The sequence below is a fragment of the Bemisia tabaci genome, chromosome 3 (assembly GCF_918797505.1).
Source record: "Bemisia tabaci chromosome 3, PGI_BMITA_v3".
NCBI lineage: Eukaryota > Metazoa > Arthropoda > Insecta > Hemiptera > Aleyrodidae > Bemisia > Bemisia tabaci.
Window position 1 is genome coordinate 31,414,566 of NC_092795.1, and position 17,759 is coordinate 31,432,324.

Sequence of the window (17,759 nt, forward strand, 5' to 3'; positions counted from 1 at the left end):
ATTGCCGTTTGGACTCATCTTATTATTTTTAGCTAAACTACAAAAATCAAGCATTAAAACACGATTCTGTGACCAGCGCAACAGAACCATTGGCTTGTAATAAAAGCCTACTTCAAAAATGATGATTTTTGGATTACGCTCTTTTTCTAATGAGGAAGCTATATATGTAATTTTATGGCTGTGTCTCTGATACTCTTAAGTTTTAGGTCATACCTTTTGTGAATTGTTGACCCAATGGCAATCTTTTTTGACCGATTAAATTAATTAAATCTAAGGTTTTAAAAAGTTTTCATTTTAAAAACCTATCCTCTCTCCAAATGTTTCCAAAATGGCAATAACTTTTAATTACCTACCTCTATTTTTTTTTGCAAGGTGAAAAGATCGATTCCATTTTTTTCACTGAAGGATAAAACTTGCATTGGATAGGTGGACACTTGCTTATTCATAACTGGCAGCACTGATGGTTACTTGGATTGCATTTTAAAAATAGGAACTATAGTTTCTGGCTCATCTGTAAAAACCTCTTATGTGCATTGCAAAACTAATAGTGCATACGCTGTTTTAAATTGAGCTGGATATTATTATCCCTAACTGCAAAACGTAGTCCACTTCTTCACTGTCACCACAAGTAGGAAATTTACATCTGTCAGCTGCCCATGTCTATGAGAAATAATTAAGTGTCAAGCTATCTGATACAGGTTTTAATTCCTTATAATTGGAATGAGAAATAAAATTTTTGGACAGTATGTGTCTAAAATCTCAAATTTATTTTAATTAGCTATTTTGTAAAAAAAATTGGACTTCATACGTCAGTGGTACAAGTGAATGGCTATATCTAGGGCTTTCTTGACTTCCATATGCAAGATAATGCATTCAAATACATGAGGCCTTGTCTCCAAAGTACGTTTTCATGACATTTTTCCTATGAATGAGTCACAGGGTCAAAACTGGGATTTTCCATTTTTAACATCTCCATGGGACGGGGCTCTCACATTTTCTGCGATGAGTTTGCGCAGGAAGATAAAGTAGTAAAAATCGAGTATGTAACCTGAATTAAGATACTGATTGAACACAATTAAAAATTAAAATATGAATTAAATTAAACAAACGAACAACAAAGTATCACACAATTTGCTTCACTTCTTCTCCCGCTCTTTCAGATTCTTTGGATCTCTACCAAGATCCTACTTGATACTGCAATTAAAATTGAATTAGTTAGTATTTGCGCCAGTTTCGCAAATGAGTTTTTTCCCAGCGACAAATCATGAGAACGTCTCAAAGAGACGCGGCCTAATTTAGCGACAAAAATCCCAGATACAGAAAAATTGACGACTTACATAGGAATCATGAAACACAATATGTGTGTTGATATGGATGGATGTTAATACAAACAACACTAAGGTGTACTGTGTACCCACATCCAGATAAATTTTTGGGCCCTGAGTCATGAAATGGGTTAAAAGCAAAGAAATCCCAATAAAACTCTTTTACTTATAATTCTTGCCTGCACCTAGCCAGGCTTAAAGGAGAGAATATTTCAATTTTCAGGGAGGGCTCTTAGCTCGAGCCAATTTACCTAGTAAAGTGGTATTCACAAGACCAGATAGTGTGTAGATCCTGATGAGAACTTTGAACAGGATCGTAATACATAAATGAGAAGTGACGCTCACTGTAGGTCTTGAATGAACCTCATTCAGACTTCATGACTCAATTGTCTTCACAGATTAGAATCTATACCTCCAAGTGTGGTTTCCCCATTTAAATTTCCATCAGTCGGTCAATGTCCATTAGACTTTGATTTGAATGTTTTGCTAGAAAAAAGAACAAAAAAAACGAGATATAAGAAAACATGCTGCTGGAGTAAAAAATCAGCTTATGTAAAAGGCGGGATTAACTTACATTCTAATGATCTGATTATGAAGATCCCGATGAATAAATTACTTGATTTTAGTTCAGTTTTATGCCACATGAGGGCTTAAGGTAGCACTAAAATCTTGCAATTTTGAGTCCTGAACATTACAAATTCACCTTTGAGCACCCTTCTTTAAAACCTGGATTTTTTAAAATGCAAACTTCAAACCGTCATTGGCCTTATTATTTTTTTTTTTTTTTTTTTATTTAGCACTTTTTGCGCCAAAATGTTGGATAAATACTCCTCTGCGTAGTGCTACCAATATCCCAATATCAAATTATTTGATACTTTTCTCTGTGAACTGTCACATAAAACTGAAACAAAATAGCTTTCTGATAAGGTAACGATTCCCAATTGATGAATGGTAAAAGATGACAATAGGTAAATAAATTACAGATCCCATAACTGAAGCAAAAGAAAAATTGGGTCGGTAGGTTCTTAGGCAAGCTTCCAGGCTATGGCTAAATATCATTTGTGATTGGTTGACTGTACCAGACTGTACCTTTTCAAGTTTTACCCGATTCAAGAGGATTCTCGTCAATTTTACTCATGAGTTCTTTTGATTTTTACTAAAAAAACTTCTATTATTTTTCGAGGCACTTTCCGATTCCCACTTCAAAAATTCAAACCCCTAAAATTGATGTAAAAGGATTCTGGTTGTATCACTGTTCAGTTTCTTTCATTTATTAGGTGCTCATTGAAAAACAAAAAATCGCTTCTGCAAACTCCCTCTGGGGTATAATAGTACAGTACAAGGTACAGGAATGAATAGTTTAACTTAAGTTTAAAGGAAAAGGAGACAATTAAATTAGGACAAAATTAATAGAATTTACCATTTTTGTGGATTACATGCTGACTACCAACGACACAATCTTTGAGTTGGCATCCATCCTCTAGAACAGCATCATCACCGATAACACAATTTGAGATAACACACCTGAAAAGGAAACACTCAAAAATAATCTATAGCTTTTTAAAATGTACATGAATTACAAATGGATGTTCATAATGGATGTCACAATAAATTAGTAAGTGCTGTACAGGGAACTTTCAATTCTGAGGAATTACTGAATGGCAGATGCTGCATTGGGAAATACTTTCAATAACTACCTACGACTCAAAAATCACTGTTGTATTTTTGGGACACAGGTTGAGAGCAATAAGCCAGAAATTGCTGTTTCCCCTTAATCAAGGATGCACGGTGTCTAGAAACCAGAAAAATTCAGGGAAACAAAACACGAAACGGGGAGAATAATGAACTCAGTGCAAGATGACGCTTTTTTGCAACTCCACACCATTGCAACACTAAGCCCTACAGCCCTCTCTCCTGGTATGTAGTGCATTTTTCCTTAGGAAATTAAACTATAGTACCTAATCATAAAGTAATTCTTACCCTTCTCCAATGGTGACATTGTTCATTATAATTGAGTCTGTTATTCTCGTTTTGGGATTGATTTTGCACTTTGATCCTATTAGAGTGGTTTTGATGGACGTTTTCTCCGATACTTTTGAATAACTACCGACGGCACAAGTAAACTCATCTAGCTGGGTTGAAAGGATTTCATTGTTTGCTGAGATTAGCTTCATTTCTTTTTTATTGGTTAGTTCATTCCAACGAGAAATTATCTGGAAAAAAGTATACAAAAATAATTAGTGAAGTTTGCGGCATATAGGTACAATGTGAACGACACGAAATTTTTTAGGATAACATTAAATATATCTAATTCATTGGAGAGCTGATGTTTCTATCAATTTAAAATCACCAAAATAGCTTTGATATGTAAAAAGGATATAAAATACTTTAAGTGGCCAATACTGTATTTGAGGTGGGTTCCAGAGGAGAAGCCCATAAAACAGCTATTAAACATGGTTGTCTCAAAATTTCAAATTTTGAGAAAAAAGTTTGTGACTCATTGTTTTTACGAAGGCTCCAACATAGATTTGTGTCCTCCAGAATCCAAGATCCAAAATTAAATCAAGCCATAGAGGGTTAAGATACATTAAGGATTGAATGTAACTTAAAAAGTCAAATCTATGACCATAGGAAAATCCTTGCATGTGCAGAGCGGGCAAGACTGGACTACCTGTGATGAAAATAGTGCCTAGGGTGGACAACAAACAATTACCTCTTTTTATTGGGGAGGCACTGAAAAGGTTCATGCGCAAAGCAGACATGGACATTAACATTGGAATATTTGCCCTCAAACTTTCATACTGCTTGAGACTCACTAATCTTTCCTTTGAGAGAAAAAACAGGTAGGTTTAAAGTCATTATAATTTTTTATCATGTACTTTAACGTGAGAGAGAGCTCTTTACTCTTTCATCCTTGACACAAGCCCATAACATTGAATATCTATCCATTTTGAAGTTGATATCCTTTCCCATAGTTTGATGTCAAACTTTAATTTCACTCATAATGGCAGACAACACTTCTAGTTAACAGGTAAGAAAGACTAGCATATCTCCCATCAGTTGGCTCTACCCTTACCCAATCCTTCTCGCTTAGGGTTTTCCCGGGTAAAAGGATCCAATTGAAGAGTTGGGTTCACTTTGCACAATTGGCTAAAAAAAACTAATATGGTATGAACGCTCTTGTCACCTGTCGATTAATAGAGCAATACTGGGAGAGAGTATTGACTCTCACAGCGTACTGGTCACTAGGGGGTATGTAAGCATAACATCTAAGAATGTCATTGTGATAAACTGGTTTTGAGTCTCCAAAATGATCATTGAACGTTGACATGGCTTGGATCTTTTGACTCAATTCATCAGGGTGTATAAAATCAAAGATATCTGAAAAAGAAAAGAAGAAAAATCAAAGATGATCTAAATGTCGCTGACATTGATACAAAGTGAGATTCGATTGAGGAGCCTTCTAGAGAAAAAGCCGAACTGCGTACATATATGTTTCCTGCAAATCTAATCATCTATACCTTACATTACTGAACAAACTTTTACGCAAAGGCTCACATTGATGTGCCAACTTTGGAAACGTTTTCTTGATACATAAGTGTGTAAAACCAAATTTTTTCATTAATTAAAATTTCCAATGTTTTGGCTATCATGTTTATCTACTTATTTAGCAATCAATTTAAATTCTAGGGAAACAAGGTAAAAAAACTGACAAAAGAACGCAAGCCGTTTTGCTGGGAATTACTGGCATTTTCAATTGGAAGAAAGGTTAAAATTAGAGAGCATCTATCTCTGGACTGGAGTAAAAAGCACTGATTAATGTATCAATTTATGTCTTTATGTGCATTATCATACTTTATTATTCATGAAATCACAATCATGGTTTCAAATTATTTGTAATTATTTTCACAAAGAAGCAAAAAGAAAGAGGGAATTTTTGAACCTTAAGCTCATAAATAAACAACTTCCTCAGTCTAAGAAAAATGATAGGTGCATACCTTTTGATTCTTTTTCTTTTTCAGAACTGTCTCTAATTACTTCCATTTGATCCTTGTTTTTCGATTCCACTGAGAGACTATTTTGTGCGCTGAACTGTTTTTTCACTATGTGAGGCAAAAGTTCTCCTTTGACGGTGCTTATGGACCTGTAAAAACGTTTTCTAATTAGCTTAACAAGAAATGTAAAATTAGAATTAGCATCCCGCTTGCAAGCTTTACAAAAATTTCCAGTTTTCCAAAAACTAAAAATAATGGAAATACTAAAGATATACCTGATAAGCTGCCCACATTGAGACCTGATTCAAGTTTATGCACCTTGAGGCAGCTCTTTGAGGGCTTTTATGCTGCAAGAGTTCTACCCAAAATGGGCAGTATTGATATTATAAGCAGTTTAAGCAGTTTTATGAGGTTTTTTATATCATTTTCAATTCTTAGTCTCTAGAAGCAATTTGCAGTCCAATCCAAACTAAACTGATAGATTTCATCACATTCATTGTAATATCCAGATAAGACTCCTTCAGAATACGTATTGTTGCCAAATTAAAAGTAGAGCAAGAATGCTGATGGCCAAAGTGGGAAACCGTGTATTGTGGAGTTTCAATTTTCCGCTCCTATTTTAATTTTCAAGCTTGAAATTTATACAGAATATTCTGCTGACAGAGAGAAAAATTACTAATAGTTTTCAAGAAATTATACTGATTAGTTTTCCAAAGAAATGATTAAATATGACAGGATGTCTGCAATGTTGCTAGTGGAATAAAGTCTTTCTCACTTTGGCCACCAATGTATGCAAAGTAAAGTTTGTGCAAAAAATACTGATGTAAACACCGAGTTACCAAGTTGAAAATACAATACTTAAAATATTGCATACCCACTATGGGTGCAAATTCATGAGATATGATAGAATGGACCATACAATATACATCAAAATTACATAGTTACCTTAAATACACAAAGTAAGCAAAAAATTGACGTTTCTAACTTACTTATTCTGAACTAGGAAGTCAAGGAGGCACTTTTTCATAATATACAGATGAGCATCTAAAAGTGTTGAATGCAATCCGATTCTTCCATGTTTCTTGATTATATCTTTACGCATTGGCAAGACTTCTTCATAGTCGGAAACAGACGCTAAGAGAAGCAATCTTGAGGTGCTATTCGAGATTCCCACAATATCTTGCTCTGAAAAGGAAGAGGTCAATTTGCTTGTATCATCCATGGCAGTAATATAAAAGGATTAAGAAACACAAATTAAAGAATTAAATGCAGAACATAATCAAATAGAACGGAACAGAATTGGATTTACTTTATAGAGTTTCTTCACTTAATCAAGGAGCTTTCCGGCAAAAGGGCCCATATCAAAAAATCTTGTTTGGAAAAAGTTCTTTTGAAGACTCCATTATTACTTCCTGGCCACTGACGGTGACTTACATCAGAAATGTGGGTCCAAGCTCTGATGTGAGTCACAGTCAGTGGCCAGAAAGTAAGTGTGGAACTTCAAATGAATTTTCTCAATCGCCATTTTTAACTCTTGGCCCATTTCCCGGAAAGCTCCGCAATTATCTGTTTGTTTTAGCTAAAAAGTGCACACTTTCATAATCAGTTCAATATAACTCTCGCTTCAAATAAGCCTACATGCCAGGAGCTTCTAGAGGGTATAATTCTGGATTAAAAAATAAGAAGAAAAAACATTTAACAGAATTGTGTAAAAATTCACATTAAATTTTTGCTAAGATGTTTAAAGTACCTAAATAAGTCGATTTACAGATAACTTTGACGTTCCAATTTTTTTTGCAATTTTTGAAAATTTTCTTCTTGCACCAGAGCAAGTAAGATTGTAAACTAATTTTATTTTGGAAAAAAATTGAGTTTTGAGACCAGCAAAGGGGTATAGGCAGAGAGAGGAAGAGGAGAGTTTGAATCATTATTACATACCTGTCTTACTCTTAGATTTTGGACCTGGAGTGGGAAGAGAAGCAAAATTTTCCTCTTGTGAGGGGAAAAATACAGCCGTTAGAGTTGCATTATACTTTCTATGAGCATTCAGGACAGCATGCAGATCTATACTAGTTATGAGATCACAACTTATGACAAGCACATCGGACTGGCAAGAAAAAAACAAGGGATATTAGTAAATTCTTACACAGATACCACCCACAGACACTAAATTTTATGGAAAAAGAAAAAAAAGAATCATCATTTATATTTTAACGAATTTAATTGAATCAAATCTGATGGGTAAGAGACTTTTTTCTCAATATACAGCATTAGTTTTACTTAGTTATACTTCATGAATTCCTGAAGTGAAAATTCCATGATCTCTAATTAAACGCAGATTTTTGTAGAGCACAGAGCAAGAGTATTCTTCAACCAAAGTTAATAAATTAGGGTGTTAACATGAACTACAAAACTGTCTTAATGAAAGAAATTATTTTTTTTTGAAAATTTTTGTTTCCAAACAAATTTGATTCCTGAGTATTTTGAGAGTCAATGACTTGAAAATTGTCAAGTAAGTATCAGCATACCCCATTCAGAAATTAAAAAATCTAAATCTCTCTTCCTGTATTCACCGCTAACTCCACTATTTTTCTTCGGAAAAACTTAAAGAGAGCTTAAACTTAAACTTCGGAAAAGGCAATAAGAGGAATTTTGGAAAGAGTTGAGAGTTAAACATCTGAGTCATTCTATGTCAACTTAAACTGGGTTTTTATGACCATTTCAGATTTTGATGAAATTTGTCGGGGCTTCAGAATCTAAATGGATTAGCATTTTCACAAAATTTCAAATTTCTGGGTTACTTAGACCCAGAGTTATGGGGGTCCAAAGTTGGTCAAAAACCCCCTTAATTGTATTATCTTCATCGATTTGAACAGTCATACCTATTTCCTATTATAAGTGGCTAGAGAGTTCATTTTGGTTCGAAATGCAATGTCTAATCATCACTCTAATTAATGGGACCATATTTTTCCTCTTTTGTGCAGAGGAAGAACCAGCGCCCCAATGACATTTTTTTAGAAGAGGTGGAGGCATACTGTGTAACCAAAAGACGTCTCTTCCACTATTTGTCCAAATTTTATACTAAGACCAGTTATATTTTAGTGAGAGAGCTCTAAAATTTTTAGGCTGATTCCTTCATTTTTAAATTTTTAATAAAGATGCCTCTCTTGTTTTCTCACCATTTCCTGTAGCTCACTTTCCAAGCAACTGCTGTTAATAAAAACACCAGCTTCTTAAATTTTTAACAAAACTGCTCTCCAGGTCTGGGGAACAGTTTGTCCCATGAAATTCTCAAGGCTAAACGCCTCGGCAGCTGGATGTGAAAATAGACGCAGAGGACTTGAAAAATCCAATACCTTGATGAAGTCTGCAATATGTCTAAGGGAGTCTGCTGTACCCCAGTCTTCATTTACAGGAATTCCAAAAACATCTAGTCTAAGCTTCAGACCGCAATCCTCCAGAATTGCTTCTGTCTCACTTTTGACAGCCTCTTGAACGACAACAATAACTTCTAAAATTAGAAATAAAAAAGCCAACGAATGAGTGATGATTCGTGAAATGCAGTAACATGTCAAAGAGATATATGTCTGGAAATAGGTACATTGGGTGACAAATAATATCACCTTAAATAACAGCTAAAAAGAGTGTTATAATATCTTGAGAGGAGGTCTGTTGCTTTAATAAAATGCAAAGTTCTGGAAATGGAACTGAATACCAATTAGCAATAAAAGTCAATTAACGTTCAGCACTTTAAGAAAAACCTTATCTGCTTCAGGAATAGACTTAATCTGAATTTTATTACACCTAAGATGGGTTTGGCATAATTCTAAGCTCAAGCCCTGCAGCAAATGAAGGACTATACCACCAACAGTTGAGGTATGGCCCTGAGCAAATGCTATTTTTTCAAGGAGCAATTTTAGGAGCAAAATTTGAGATGACACCACTGATTGAGAGCGACTGTGGTACTATCATCAATTACTTCGTGATTGTGGTTCAACTGCAGACGCTACCATGTGCAGGTACGTAGTAAAAATCTTTGGCGTATGACCCTCTATAATAGACACCTGCCAGCTTGACTAGTACGATTGACATTCATGCATTATTTGTTCGCCAATTGCCATCCAGAATGAGAGATGTTCTTCCAAAACATTGCAAGTCATATACGTGGTGTAATCTTCACTCATTGACAGAGAACTATCCTTTCTACTTTCGTAAATATGATTAGTTGAGGTATTTACCTAAGCTTTTGTATTGCAAAATATACAAACTACACTCCTTGAGAAGGATAATGTATAGGTAGTTACTCATGGACTAAATTATTTGCACCACCATTCTTTGCGCAAAAGCATTTTGAAGGAGAATTCCGGTGAGTGTTATGGATTTGATGAGGTATCATCGACTAACGCAAGTGAAAAATTTTGATGAGAAAAATTAGATGAGAATACTTGCCTTGAAATCCGAAATGTTCAAGCATCTGCAAAGAATACCAAACCATTGGGTAGTTGCCTACAGGGAGCAAACATTTTGCTTTTCTGGCTGTAATTTCAGTCATTCGAGAGCCCTTCCCACCAGCGAGGACAACAGCTTGGTATTCGAGCAATACCATTTTCAGTCACTAAAAGGCGCAATAGAGAAAGAAAAATTTAATTAGAGAGCCAGCAATAAAACTAAATCAATACCGATGTTAGAAATTAGCAATCTAAGGAGACTGGAAAGAACTTTTAATCTGAGTACACATTACTTCAAGTCCAAAACTTACTATCACTCACTTAACCTCAAAGTGAGTTGCGAGCTTTTGTTTTGATTTGACGATGACGTCATTTATCTCGAGATTTCATGATATGACGTCACACTGAATGAGTAAATTTACAAAAATTGCTGTAAAATTTCTTTTTTTTGTCTTCAAAGTCTTCAAAGCTCTCGAAATTGAAATTATTTCTTTATTTCTACAAACTACAGTTTATTACTTCCTTTTTAATCGAAAAATTAGAAATTGAATTCTCCAAACTCTCTTAGTTGACCAGATATTCTGACGTCACAATGATGATCCGCGTGCGCGCCTTTCCGAGTTTTGAAACGAATTTCACAATGTTGTTGTTTTGAAAATAGTCAGCGATTTTATCAAACCATGTTCACTTTTTTAACTCAGTCAGTTTTAATGTGTTACCATTGAAATATCCAACGAGGAAATATGGCTCCTGTGAACCTAGTCAAAGTACTGAGTGTCAATTCAGAGGATTCCGTAAGAACAACTTACTCCTGTACTTCTCTCCGCTCTTCTTGGCTCTTCTCCGCCTTACCTAATACTATAGTCGGAATTTTCGATCAACATTTTCATACACCCCTAATGCATGCTGGGAATCAGTTAAGAATGGTTAATCGGAAGGGATGTACCAGTGTCATTAATTTACTCTAGAAACGTTACTGGACGGTCATGTGGTTGAATCTGGAATAAAAATTGATGCTGTCCCTCCCTCATAATACGAACAAAAAATATGAGTGCAGTTGTTCGTCCTCCCACTAAAGCTTTGCCAGTCATGACCCTTAGCATACCCAAGGCTTTGACGACCAGTAGTCTCACAGGAGCCACTTGACGCAAGTGAGAATATCTCAATCGATGTGTGTAACGCACATGGCACCCTAGAAGGCTGGTTGATTAGCATGACTGCCAAGGTAGGCAATCTGTCACATACTACCTGATTAAAAAATACAGTATGATGGAAAGTTTGTAACCCTGGAAGCTGATTCAAAAGGTTACCAAGTTAAGCCATCGGTATGTGAATATATTTTCCCCTATCCATCATATTTAATCCACTATGTATTTTCATTGTGTCTCACCATGGATATCTCCTCTTAGTGTAAAAGTAAAAGATTATGGGTGCAACTGTCAAACTTATATCTATTCTGTTCATAGGTTCATAATGCTCAAAATTTACTGCTGAAAGACAATCCAAGTAAAAAGTGGAAATGTAAAACTCCCGGTGAAAAGCAAGCTGTCGTTATTTTACAATTGGAGAAAGCTTCAAAAATCACAGGAATAGACATCGGCAATGAATTCTCAGCATTTGTTGAGGTTCTTGTCGCGAAATCAACCTCAAATGAAGATGACTACAAGGTAAACGCTCACATATTTTTGCAAGTGGTAATTATGGATTTCACAATATTGCCAAAACTCTTGGGGTCATTAAAGACATTGAATAGAGGGGGTCATGACTGTTGTAAACCCTAAGCATACTTGTGGCTCTGTCGACTGCTGGCCTCACAAGACCATTAAACTCAAGCGACTGCATCCTGATTGAAACCACCGGTGTGGCGCTTGTGGAACTCTTTGATGCCGGTTGTAATAACCCTTACTGGTGTGGCAGGCAAGGTGTTAAATTTTTATGCACAAGCGAATAATCCTCCAAAACTTCAATAGAAATTCGCTTGAATTTTTGTGGTGACTGTCTGAAGTCTTTCTATCACAACCTATCAAGAAATTTCAGGTTTTACTTAAGTAAGTAACTTGAAAATAGAGTAAAAAAAATGCAAAGAGTTGAAAATTACTAAAAATCTATATTTTGACTAAGTATGGACTCCTTTCCTCCTGTCAATAGCTAAGCCCTTTGACAAAATCTGCTGCTATCTCTTTCAAGGTACATTCTTAGATATCATCTTGTCAAAACATAATCATAGGGCAGGGAACTTCCTCTGCGATCATCAGGTTCCCTGTGTTGACAGATTTGCAGGGTTTCTGGTGGTTTTGAAAACCTAGAAAGTTACACTACTGAAAAGTCAGAAAATTTACAGAACAGTCAATAAATTTTGTGAGTAGTGCGTTGGCTCAGTTAGGTACCTCAACCAATGTCATTTGAAAGAATGCAAAAAATTTTGGAATACATTCTTCCATAATTTGAATCTCTGGTTTTCTAAAATTTAGTACTTACATATAATGTACAGAACAGAAATCTCAGTCAAGTTTAGAGATCAGGAAAAGTCAATTTTGAAATCAGGAAAACGCAAAAAAGAATCGAGGAATTTGAAAATGGAGGAATTATTGAAACTCTTGGAACACTTTTAGAGGTAGAATGGCAGAAGAACTATGTATGAGCCTATCTATGTATGTAGCTGAAGTAATGAGTTTTAATTTCTAGGTGCTGTTGGTTGCATCATCTCTGATGTCCTTTGATGAATCAAAAAATGGAACGAACACAAACTCGGTGAAGTTCTTCAGTCATAGTCAACTGTCTAAGCCAACTGTAGATGACAGCTGGGATCGAATCAAGATCATATGCACGCAACCATTTAACAAGCATGTTCAGTACGGATTGTCGTTCATTATAGTACACACAAAAGCTGCTGAAGTCAGTGAAGATGATAAGTTGCCAAACTTGGGAAAGTTCACTTGGAAACAGACAGAAAATGATGATGGTTTTTCTGCGGGAAGTCTCTTCACCAAGAAAAAGCTGGACGGAGGGCCATTAATAGGTATTTTCTTTTTACTTTCAGCATATTTTCCTTATGAAATTAGATTTCTTTTCTCTTCTTCTCTCTACCAATTTGTTACATCCACAACCTGCAGCCCAAGAATCACGAAAGTCATACATGCAAAAAAATTATAAATAATTGAGAACAACCGGTAGAGAGTAGAATACTGACACAAAACTATGAGATAGTCATAGAACAAAGGACAAATCAAAGTATGTAAAGAGAAAATAGTTCCTTAGAAAATAGCTCATCCATGTTGTAGAAGGCCTATTTGAGCACGAATGCTTGAAGATAGTTCCATCTATATGAAGGACTTAGGATCTAGGGGATCCCCCTTTCTAGAAAGTTTGGGACTTTTATCAAGAGAGTATTTAACAGGTACCTAGATCGAGACGTTTATTCTGTTCGTTTCAGAGATAGATAGATAAGTCAAACTTTTCCTGCGTTATGAAATTGTATCTTGTCTCCCAGAACAATGCCTTCATTTAGGAGAGCATATTTCAGGCTTTCAAAAATTAAACTCCAAAATTGGAAGTAAATTTCTGGAACTGCCTTGCGGTTCTATGGTGATAACTTGACTGGTGAAAACATCTCATCTGATCAGATTTTGAATAAAATGAATAAATAGTATAAAAGTAGATGAAGACCTCATTATCATTATAGACTGTGTATAAAATTTTATTTATTGATACATAGTTGAAGTAAAAAAAATGTGTGTCTCGGGTTGCAAAGTCTCGGCTCATGTTTTATTTTTCAAAAGAAACCCAATCAACTGTCCAAGTTTAAACTTTCTGTGGAATTTCCTCAATGATTCTAAAAAGAATCACACAAAATTGCATGGAAACAAGTTGATTCGTTTTTCATCATAGAGAAAAAAAAGGAGGTGTTTGCATCTTGAGGTTTGTTTACCCTATGACGTAGGTCTGTACAACCTGGCCAGCGAAATCCGGAATTCGAAGTATGAAAAACAGACCATAATGTCCCATTTTTTTGCTTAAATCAACTCATGATATAATTTCAAGCACTTTTTATAGAATGACTTTTTTCCATTAATTACACCATTTCCAAAAAAATCGATGATAAACGTCGCTGTACCGACCTACGTCATCAAAAAAATTCCAAGATGCCCGAAATGCAAACCCCTCCTTTTTTTCTCTATGGTTTTTCATAAAGAAAATCAAACTTAATCAGAAATTTATAAATGTTGCAATTGAGATACGCATTTTTTGCATTTAGCCAGCGATATCGAAGTACAATCAACGAAAATATGTCTATAAATCTAAATGTATAAACAATCAAAAATATCATTCATACTATTCTTTCTGTGATCTTTGTCCATAGCTCTTTACTGTGCCCCTATGTTGTTTTAACAAACATTTTTCTTTTCAGAGGATGAATCCAAAGTTAACACAGGAGCAAAAGCAACGACCAAAAATCTAACTGATTCTGGGGAACCACCGAAAACTAAACTAGATAGGAATTCAAATAGTGAAAAAAAGAAGGTAAAGGATACCGGTTCAGCATCAAAGACAAAAGATACTGATTCAAACAGCAGACGCACTGTAAAGAACCGTTTAATTTATGATGATGATGATGAAGAGGAGCCAACTAGAAGTCAAAAACGCAAAAAACTAAATACATCTGATAACAAAAATGATGACATTTCTTCTCAATCCAAGGCAAGCATTCTTAATTCTGAAGAAAACAAGGTTACCAATAGAATTTCTCTAAACGAACCGTCATCCTCTACAAAGAACGACTCAGGAAAAATTAGTGTCCCAAGTAATTTACCCACCACAGACCCAATTCCATCTGCATCAAGTTCTTCCTCAAGGAAGCGCAAAGTGGAGAGGGAAATTAAAAATTTCTATGAGCTCCTTGAAGATGTAGTTTTTGTCATAAGTGGATTCGAAAATCCCTACAGAGGTCAGCTCAGGTCTAAAGCTTTAGAAATGGGAGCAAAGTACAAGCCGGATTGGAACTCGGCATGTACTCACTTAATCTGCGCTTTTCCGAACACGCCTAAGTTCCAGCAAGTTCAAGGGAAAGGCAAAATCGTGAAGAAAGAGTGGATAGAAGAGTGTTATGCACAGAAAAGGAGGTTTCCGTGGCGCCGCTTTGCATTAGACAGGAAAGATAAGAAGAAACCGGAAAGTGAGGATGAAATATTTACTAATGCAGATGATGTGCCGGAAGAATCAGATTGCGATACTGATGAGGAAGTGAATCGAATTCAGCAAAAGAAGAAAAAAGCTGCCAACCCCTTGAATGATGATTCTGATAGTGACACGACCTCAAAACGACCTCAAAGAAAGCGAACAAAAGTTCTCAGTGTTTACGATGAAGACACTGATATAGATGAAGAGGAAGAGAAACCTATCCCTAAGAAAAATTCCAGAGATACCTCAATAACCGAAAAACTGCCTTTACCATACTTACCTGACTTTTTTTCGGGCAAAACTTTTTACATTAGCTCTCTCATCAAAAGCCCAGAGGCCAAGGCTTACTTACAGCGTTGTGTCATAGCGTACAAAGGTACGGTTGTGTTAGATTTAGTTAAGAAAATTGATTTTGTTCTGGTTGATAATGATTATGAGCCAGGCGGACACAGAAGTATAGAACTAATCAAAGAAAATCATCCGGATGTTCTCATCGTACAACAGGAATGGATCAGAGAATGCTCAGCCCTAGGCCAGTTAGTCCCTCATGATAAATATGTGTGTGAGTAACACTTGTCCGGGGAGAGAATGATTAGATGTGCATTGCATAATTTGTGATGATTCATTCTCTGGACCAATCATTGAAATCAAAGCTCAGCTTGTGAAAGTCCGGGTGTAGCAGCCGTTGCTTAAGTCCAGAACAGGTGGTATGTCTACATAACTCACAATAATGGCTTTCACAGCCAGAGATTGCTTTTCACCTTTTCTTTAAGTTACCCTCAATAATTTTAAAATTGAAATAGAGCACTTGTTCTGTAAGCGTTTTAACACCATCCAAAGTTCACAGCAGGCAGGAGTCCTATAAGATAGCGAGTGATCATTTGGAAACAGTTGAGTTCTGTTTGTGTTTTTTTAATGCATCTTTCAATCTATTTTTATGGATTTTTATTAAATTAGTACCTGAGTTGGCCAGTTCCATAGTGTGATGATAATGGAAAAAGACATGTCAGCCAGTGAGACAGAAATATGTTTTGCACTATTTTCTTATCTCATTGAAAAATCACTTATCTGCGCAATAAAGCTAATGAATTTTACGTATGCTTTCTATTTTTTTTATTGTTGAAAACCATCGATCCTCATCAGTGTAGAATAGTATAAGCATGTCATCTTTTCATGGTTTAAAATAATAAATTGTGCAGAGGCGACACAGAAGGAATGCGTGTTTAATTCAAGGACATGCATTCAAGCACCATCATTTTAAGTGCTTTTGTCAAAGCAGGATGATTCCATGGAAATAAGAGACCTAAATTGTAATCTATTAGTCAAGGAGTAATGAAAATTTTTTAAATACTTCTTTTATCATAGAAAATGTTTTATTTATTGGTTGATAAGCATTAATGTGAAATACCTCTTTAGTAGCAACGTCTCTCAAAAAAGTTTCCTAAAAAAGTCTTAAAGTTTCCAATGTTAGAAACTCATTTTCTCAATTTCCATGTTGTCGATTAAAAATCTAACATCAAATTAGTGTCGAATTCCAAAAGAAGATCCGAAAGAATCCAATCTGGGTTGGATTTTAGACAGTTCTCAATTATTTAACCTTTACTAACGTTTTGGACCGATATGGTGTCGGGAAAGCCACATTATATAGGCCCTGGGTTCGGGCTCAAAACCTATTTTCGCTTCTCTTAGAGGGTCTTGTGCAGAGGTGCAAAGTAAAAAATCATTTTGCTGAAAAGTGAAATAACGATTTTTAGGGGCTACTTACGCAACTTGTAACAATTATCCAAGAACTTGTCATGAAATTTTAAAACGTGACTCATAATATACTTTAAAAAAATTCCCCATTTTTAAGTATGTGTTTCACGGTATCTGATCGTGAGTCCACTGCAGATTTTTTTAAAAAAATCTCACGAAATTTTATGAACATTATACAATTAGATTTTTCAAGGGTTCATGAAATTTTGCATCACTGGTCTTGTGTATTTTCACCACTACAGATGCACAGTTATTATTTCGAGATGAAGCAAGAGAAAGTTGTGATTTTCTCCCCTCTCTTTCCAAGCGAAACTCACAAAATTCATTTATTTTTCTGCAAGAGAAATTCGTCAAGCTGTCATTTTAAAGACATTTTAAAGCAGAGACTAAGAATTTGAGTATTTAAAACTTACCCACTGACAGTGTTTAGCAGAAAGCAACTGAGCCCATCAGCTATTGCCGAAATTAACTGGGTAATTTAATTTTTTACAAGAGAATGTTTGCGCGGATTCCTTAAAAAATTTTAAGGATGCTTAGTGCTATGCGGAAAATTTACTGTAAGTAATTAGCAAAAAATCCGCACAACCTTTTTCATTTAAAAATTTAAATTACCCAGTTAAATTTGGCAATAGCTGATGTGGCTTGGTTCCTTTCTGCTTAACGCAGTCTGCATCCATCGCCAAAATAAGCCTGTAAGTAAGTAAGAATAAGTAATTCAAGAATAATTAAGGCTGAAAAACTTTGTTTTCTTGAAAGAAAAAAAAATCCTTTAAGTTGATTAAGTAGTTTTACCTCTACCATATTTTACTTGATTTTTCTAATTTTTCTCCCCACTGCATTTTTTTCTATTATTTTTAAAACTCAACTCAAATAACTGCTCTTTTTGGCCAAAATTCAATCTAGCGGGCTTTAAGCCGCTTTTTGTCTCATTTCTATTTATGAATCAGTGTAGCCAAGTAAGTAATTTAGTTATCAATTGTATTCATACGTAAAAATGTTCAATTGCACAAGCCGGCAACATCAACTCTGGCACAAGGCAGTCAGCCAGCTGATAAGCG

The 17,759-nt window shown here is 35.3% G+C and overlaps 2 protein-coding genes across 2 annotated transcripts; one reads left to right on the forward strand and one right to left on the reverse strand.

Moving 5' to 3' along the window:
* Positions 1-746: 746 nt before the first annotated feature.
* eIF2Bgamma (eukaryotic translation initiation factor 2B subunit gamma) lies at positions 747-10,114 on the reverse strand. Its single transcript, XM_019061276.2, has 9 exons — positions 9,770-10,114; positions 8,677-8,831; positions 7,259-7,427; positions 6,310-6,505; positions 5,324-5,469; positions 4,513-4,706; positions 3,306-3,538; positions 2,746-2,849; positions 747-1,811 (listed from the first exon to the last, which is right to left on the reverse strand). Exons 1-9 carry the CDS (start codon positions 9,924-9,926, stop codon positions 1,759-1,761), a joined length of 1,407 nt encoding a protein of 468 aa, XP_018916821.1. The 5' UTR covers positions 9,927-10,114; the 3' UTR covers positions 747-1,758.
* A 121-nt stretch (positions 10,115-10,235) lies between these two features.
* LOC109043913 (DNA repair protein XRCC1) lies at positions 10,236-16,040 on the forward strand. The gene is made up of 4 exons (XM_019061275.2): positions 10,236-10,562; positions 11,235-11,435; positions 12,454-12,787; positions 14,177-16,040. Exons 1-4 carry the CDS (start codon positions 10,512-10,514, stop codon positions 15,514-15,516), a joined length of 1,926 nt encoding a protein of 641 aa, XP_018916820.2. The 5' UTR covers positions 10,236-10,511; the 3' UTR covers positions 15,517-16,040.
* Positions 16,041-17,759: the final 1,719 nt, after the last annotated feature.

Coding starts and splice junctions, on each gene's coding strand:
- LOC109043913 (XM_019061275.2), top strand. CDS start 10,512: ATGGCTCCTGTGAACCTAGTCAAAGTACTGAGTGTCAATTCAGAGGAT. Junction 10,563..11,234: donor GTGTCAATTCAGAGGATTCC/GTAAGAACAACT, acceptor TTCTGTTCATAG/GTTCATAATGCTCAAAATTT. Junction 11,436..12,453: donor CAAATGAAGATGACTACAAG/GTAAACGCTCAC, acceptor TTTAATTTCTAG/GTGCTGTTGGTTGCATCATC.
- eIF2Bgamma (XM_019061276.2), bottom strand. CDS start 9,926: ATGGTATTGCTCGAATACCAAGCTGTTGTCCTCGCTGGTGGGAAGGGC. Junction 8,832..9,769: donor TGAACATTTCGGATTTCAAG/GCAAGTATTCTC, acceptor TTCTAATTTTAG/AAGTTATTGTTGTCGTTCAA. Junction 3,539..4,512: donor ATTGCTCTATTAATCGACAG/GTGACAAGAGCG, acceptor ACTTTTTTCCAG/ATAATTTCTCGTTGGAATGA.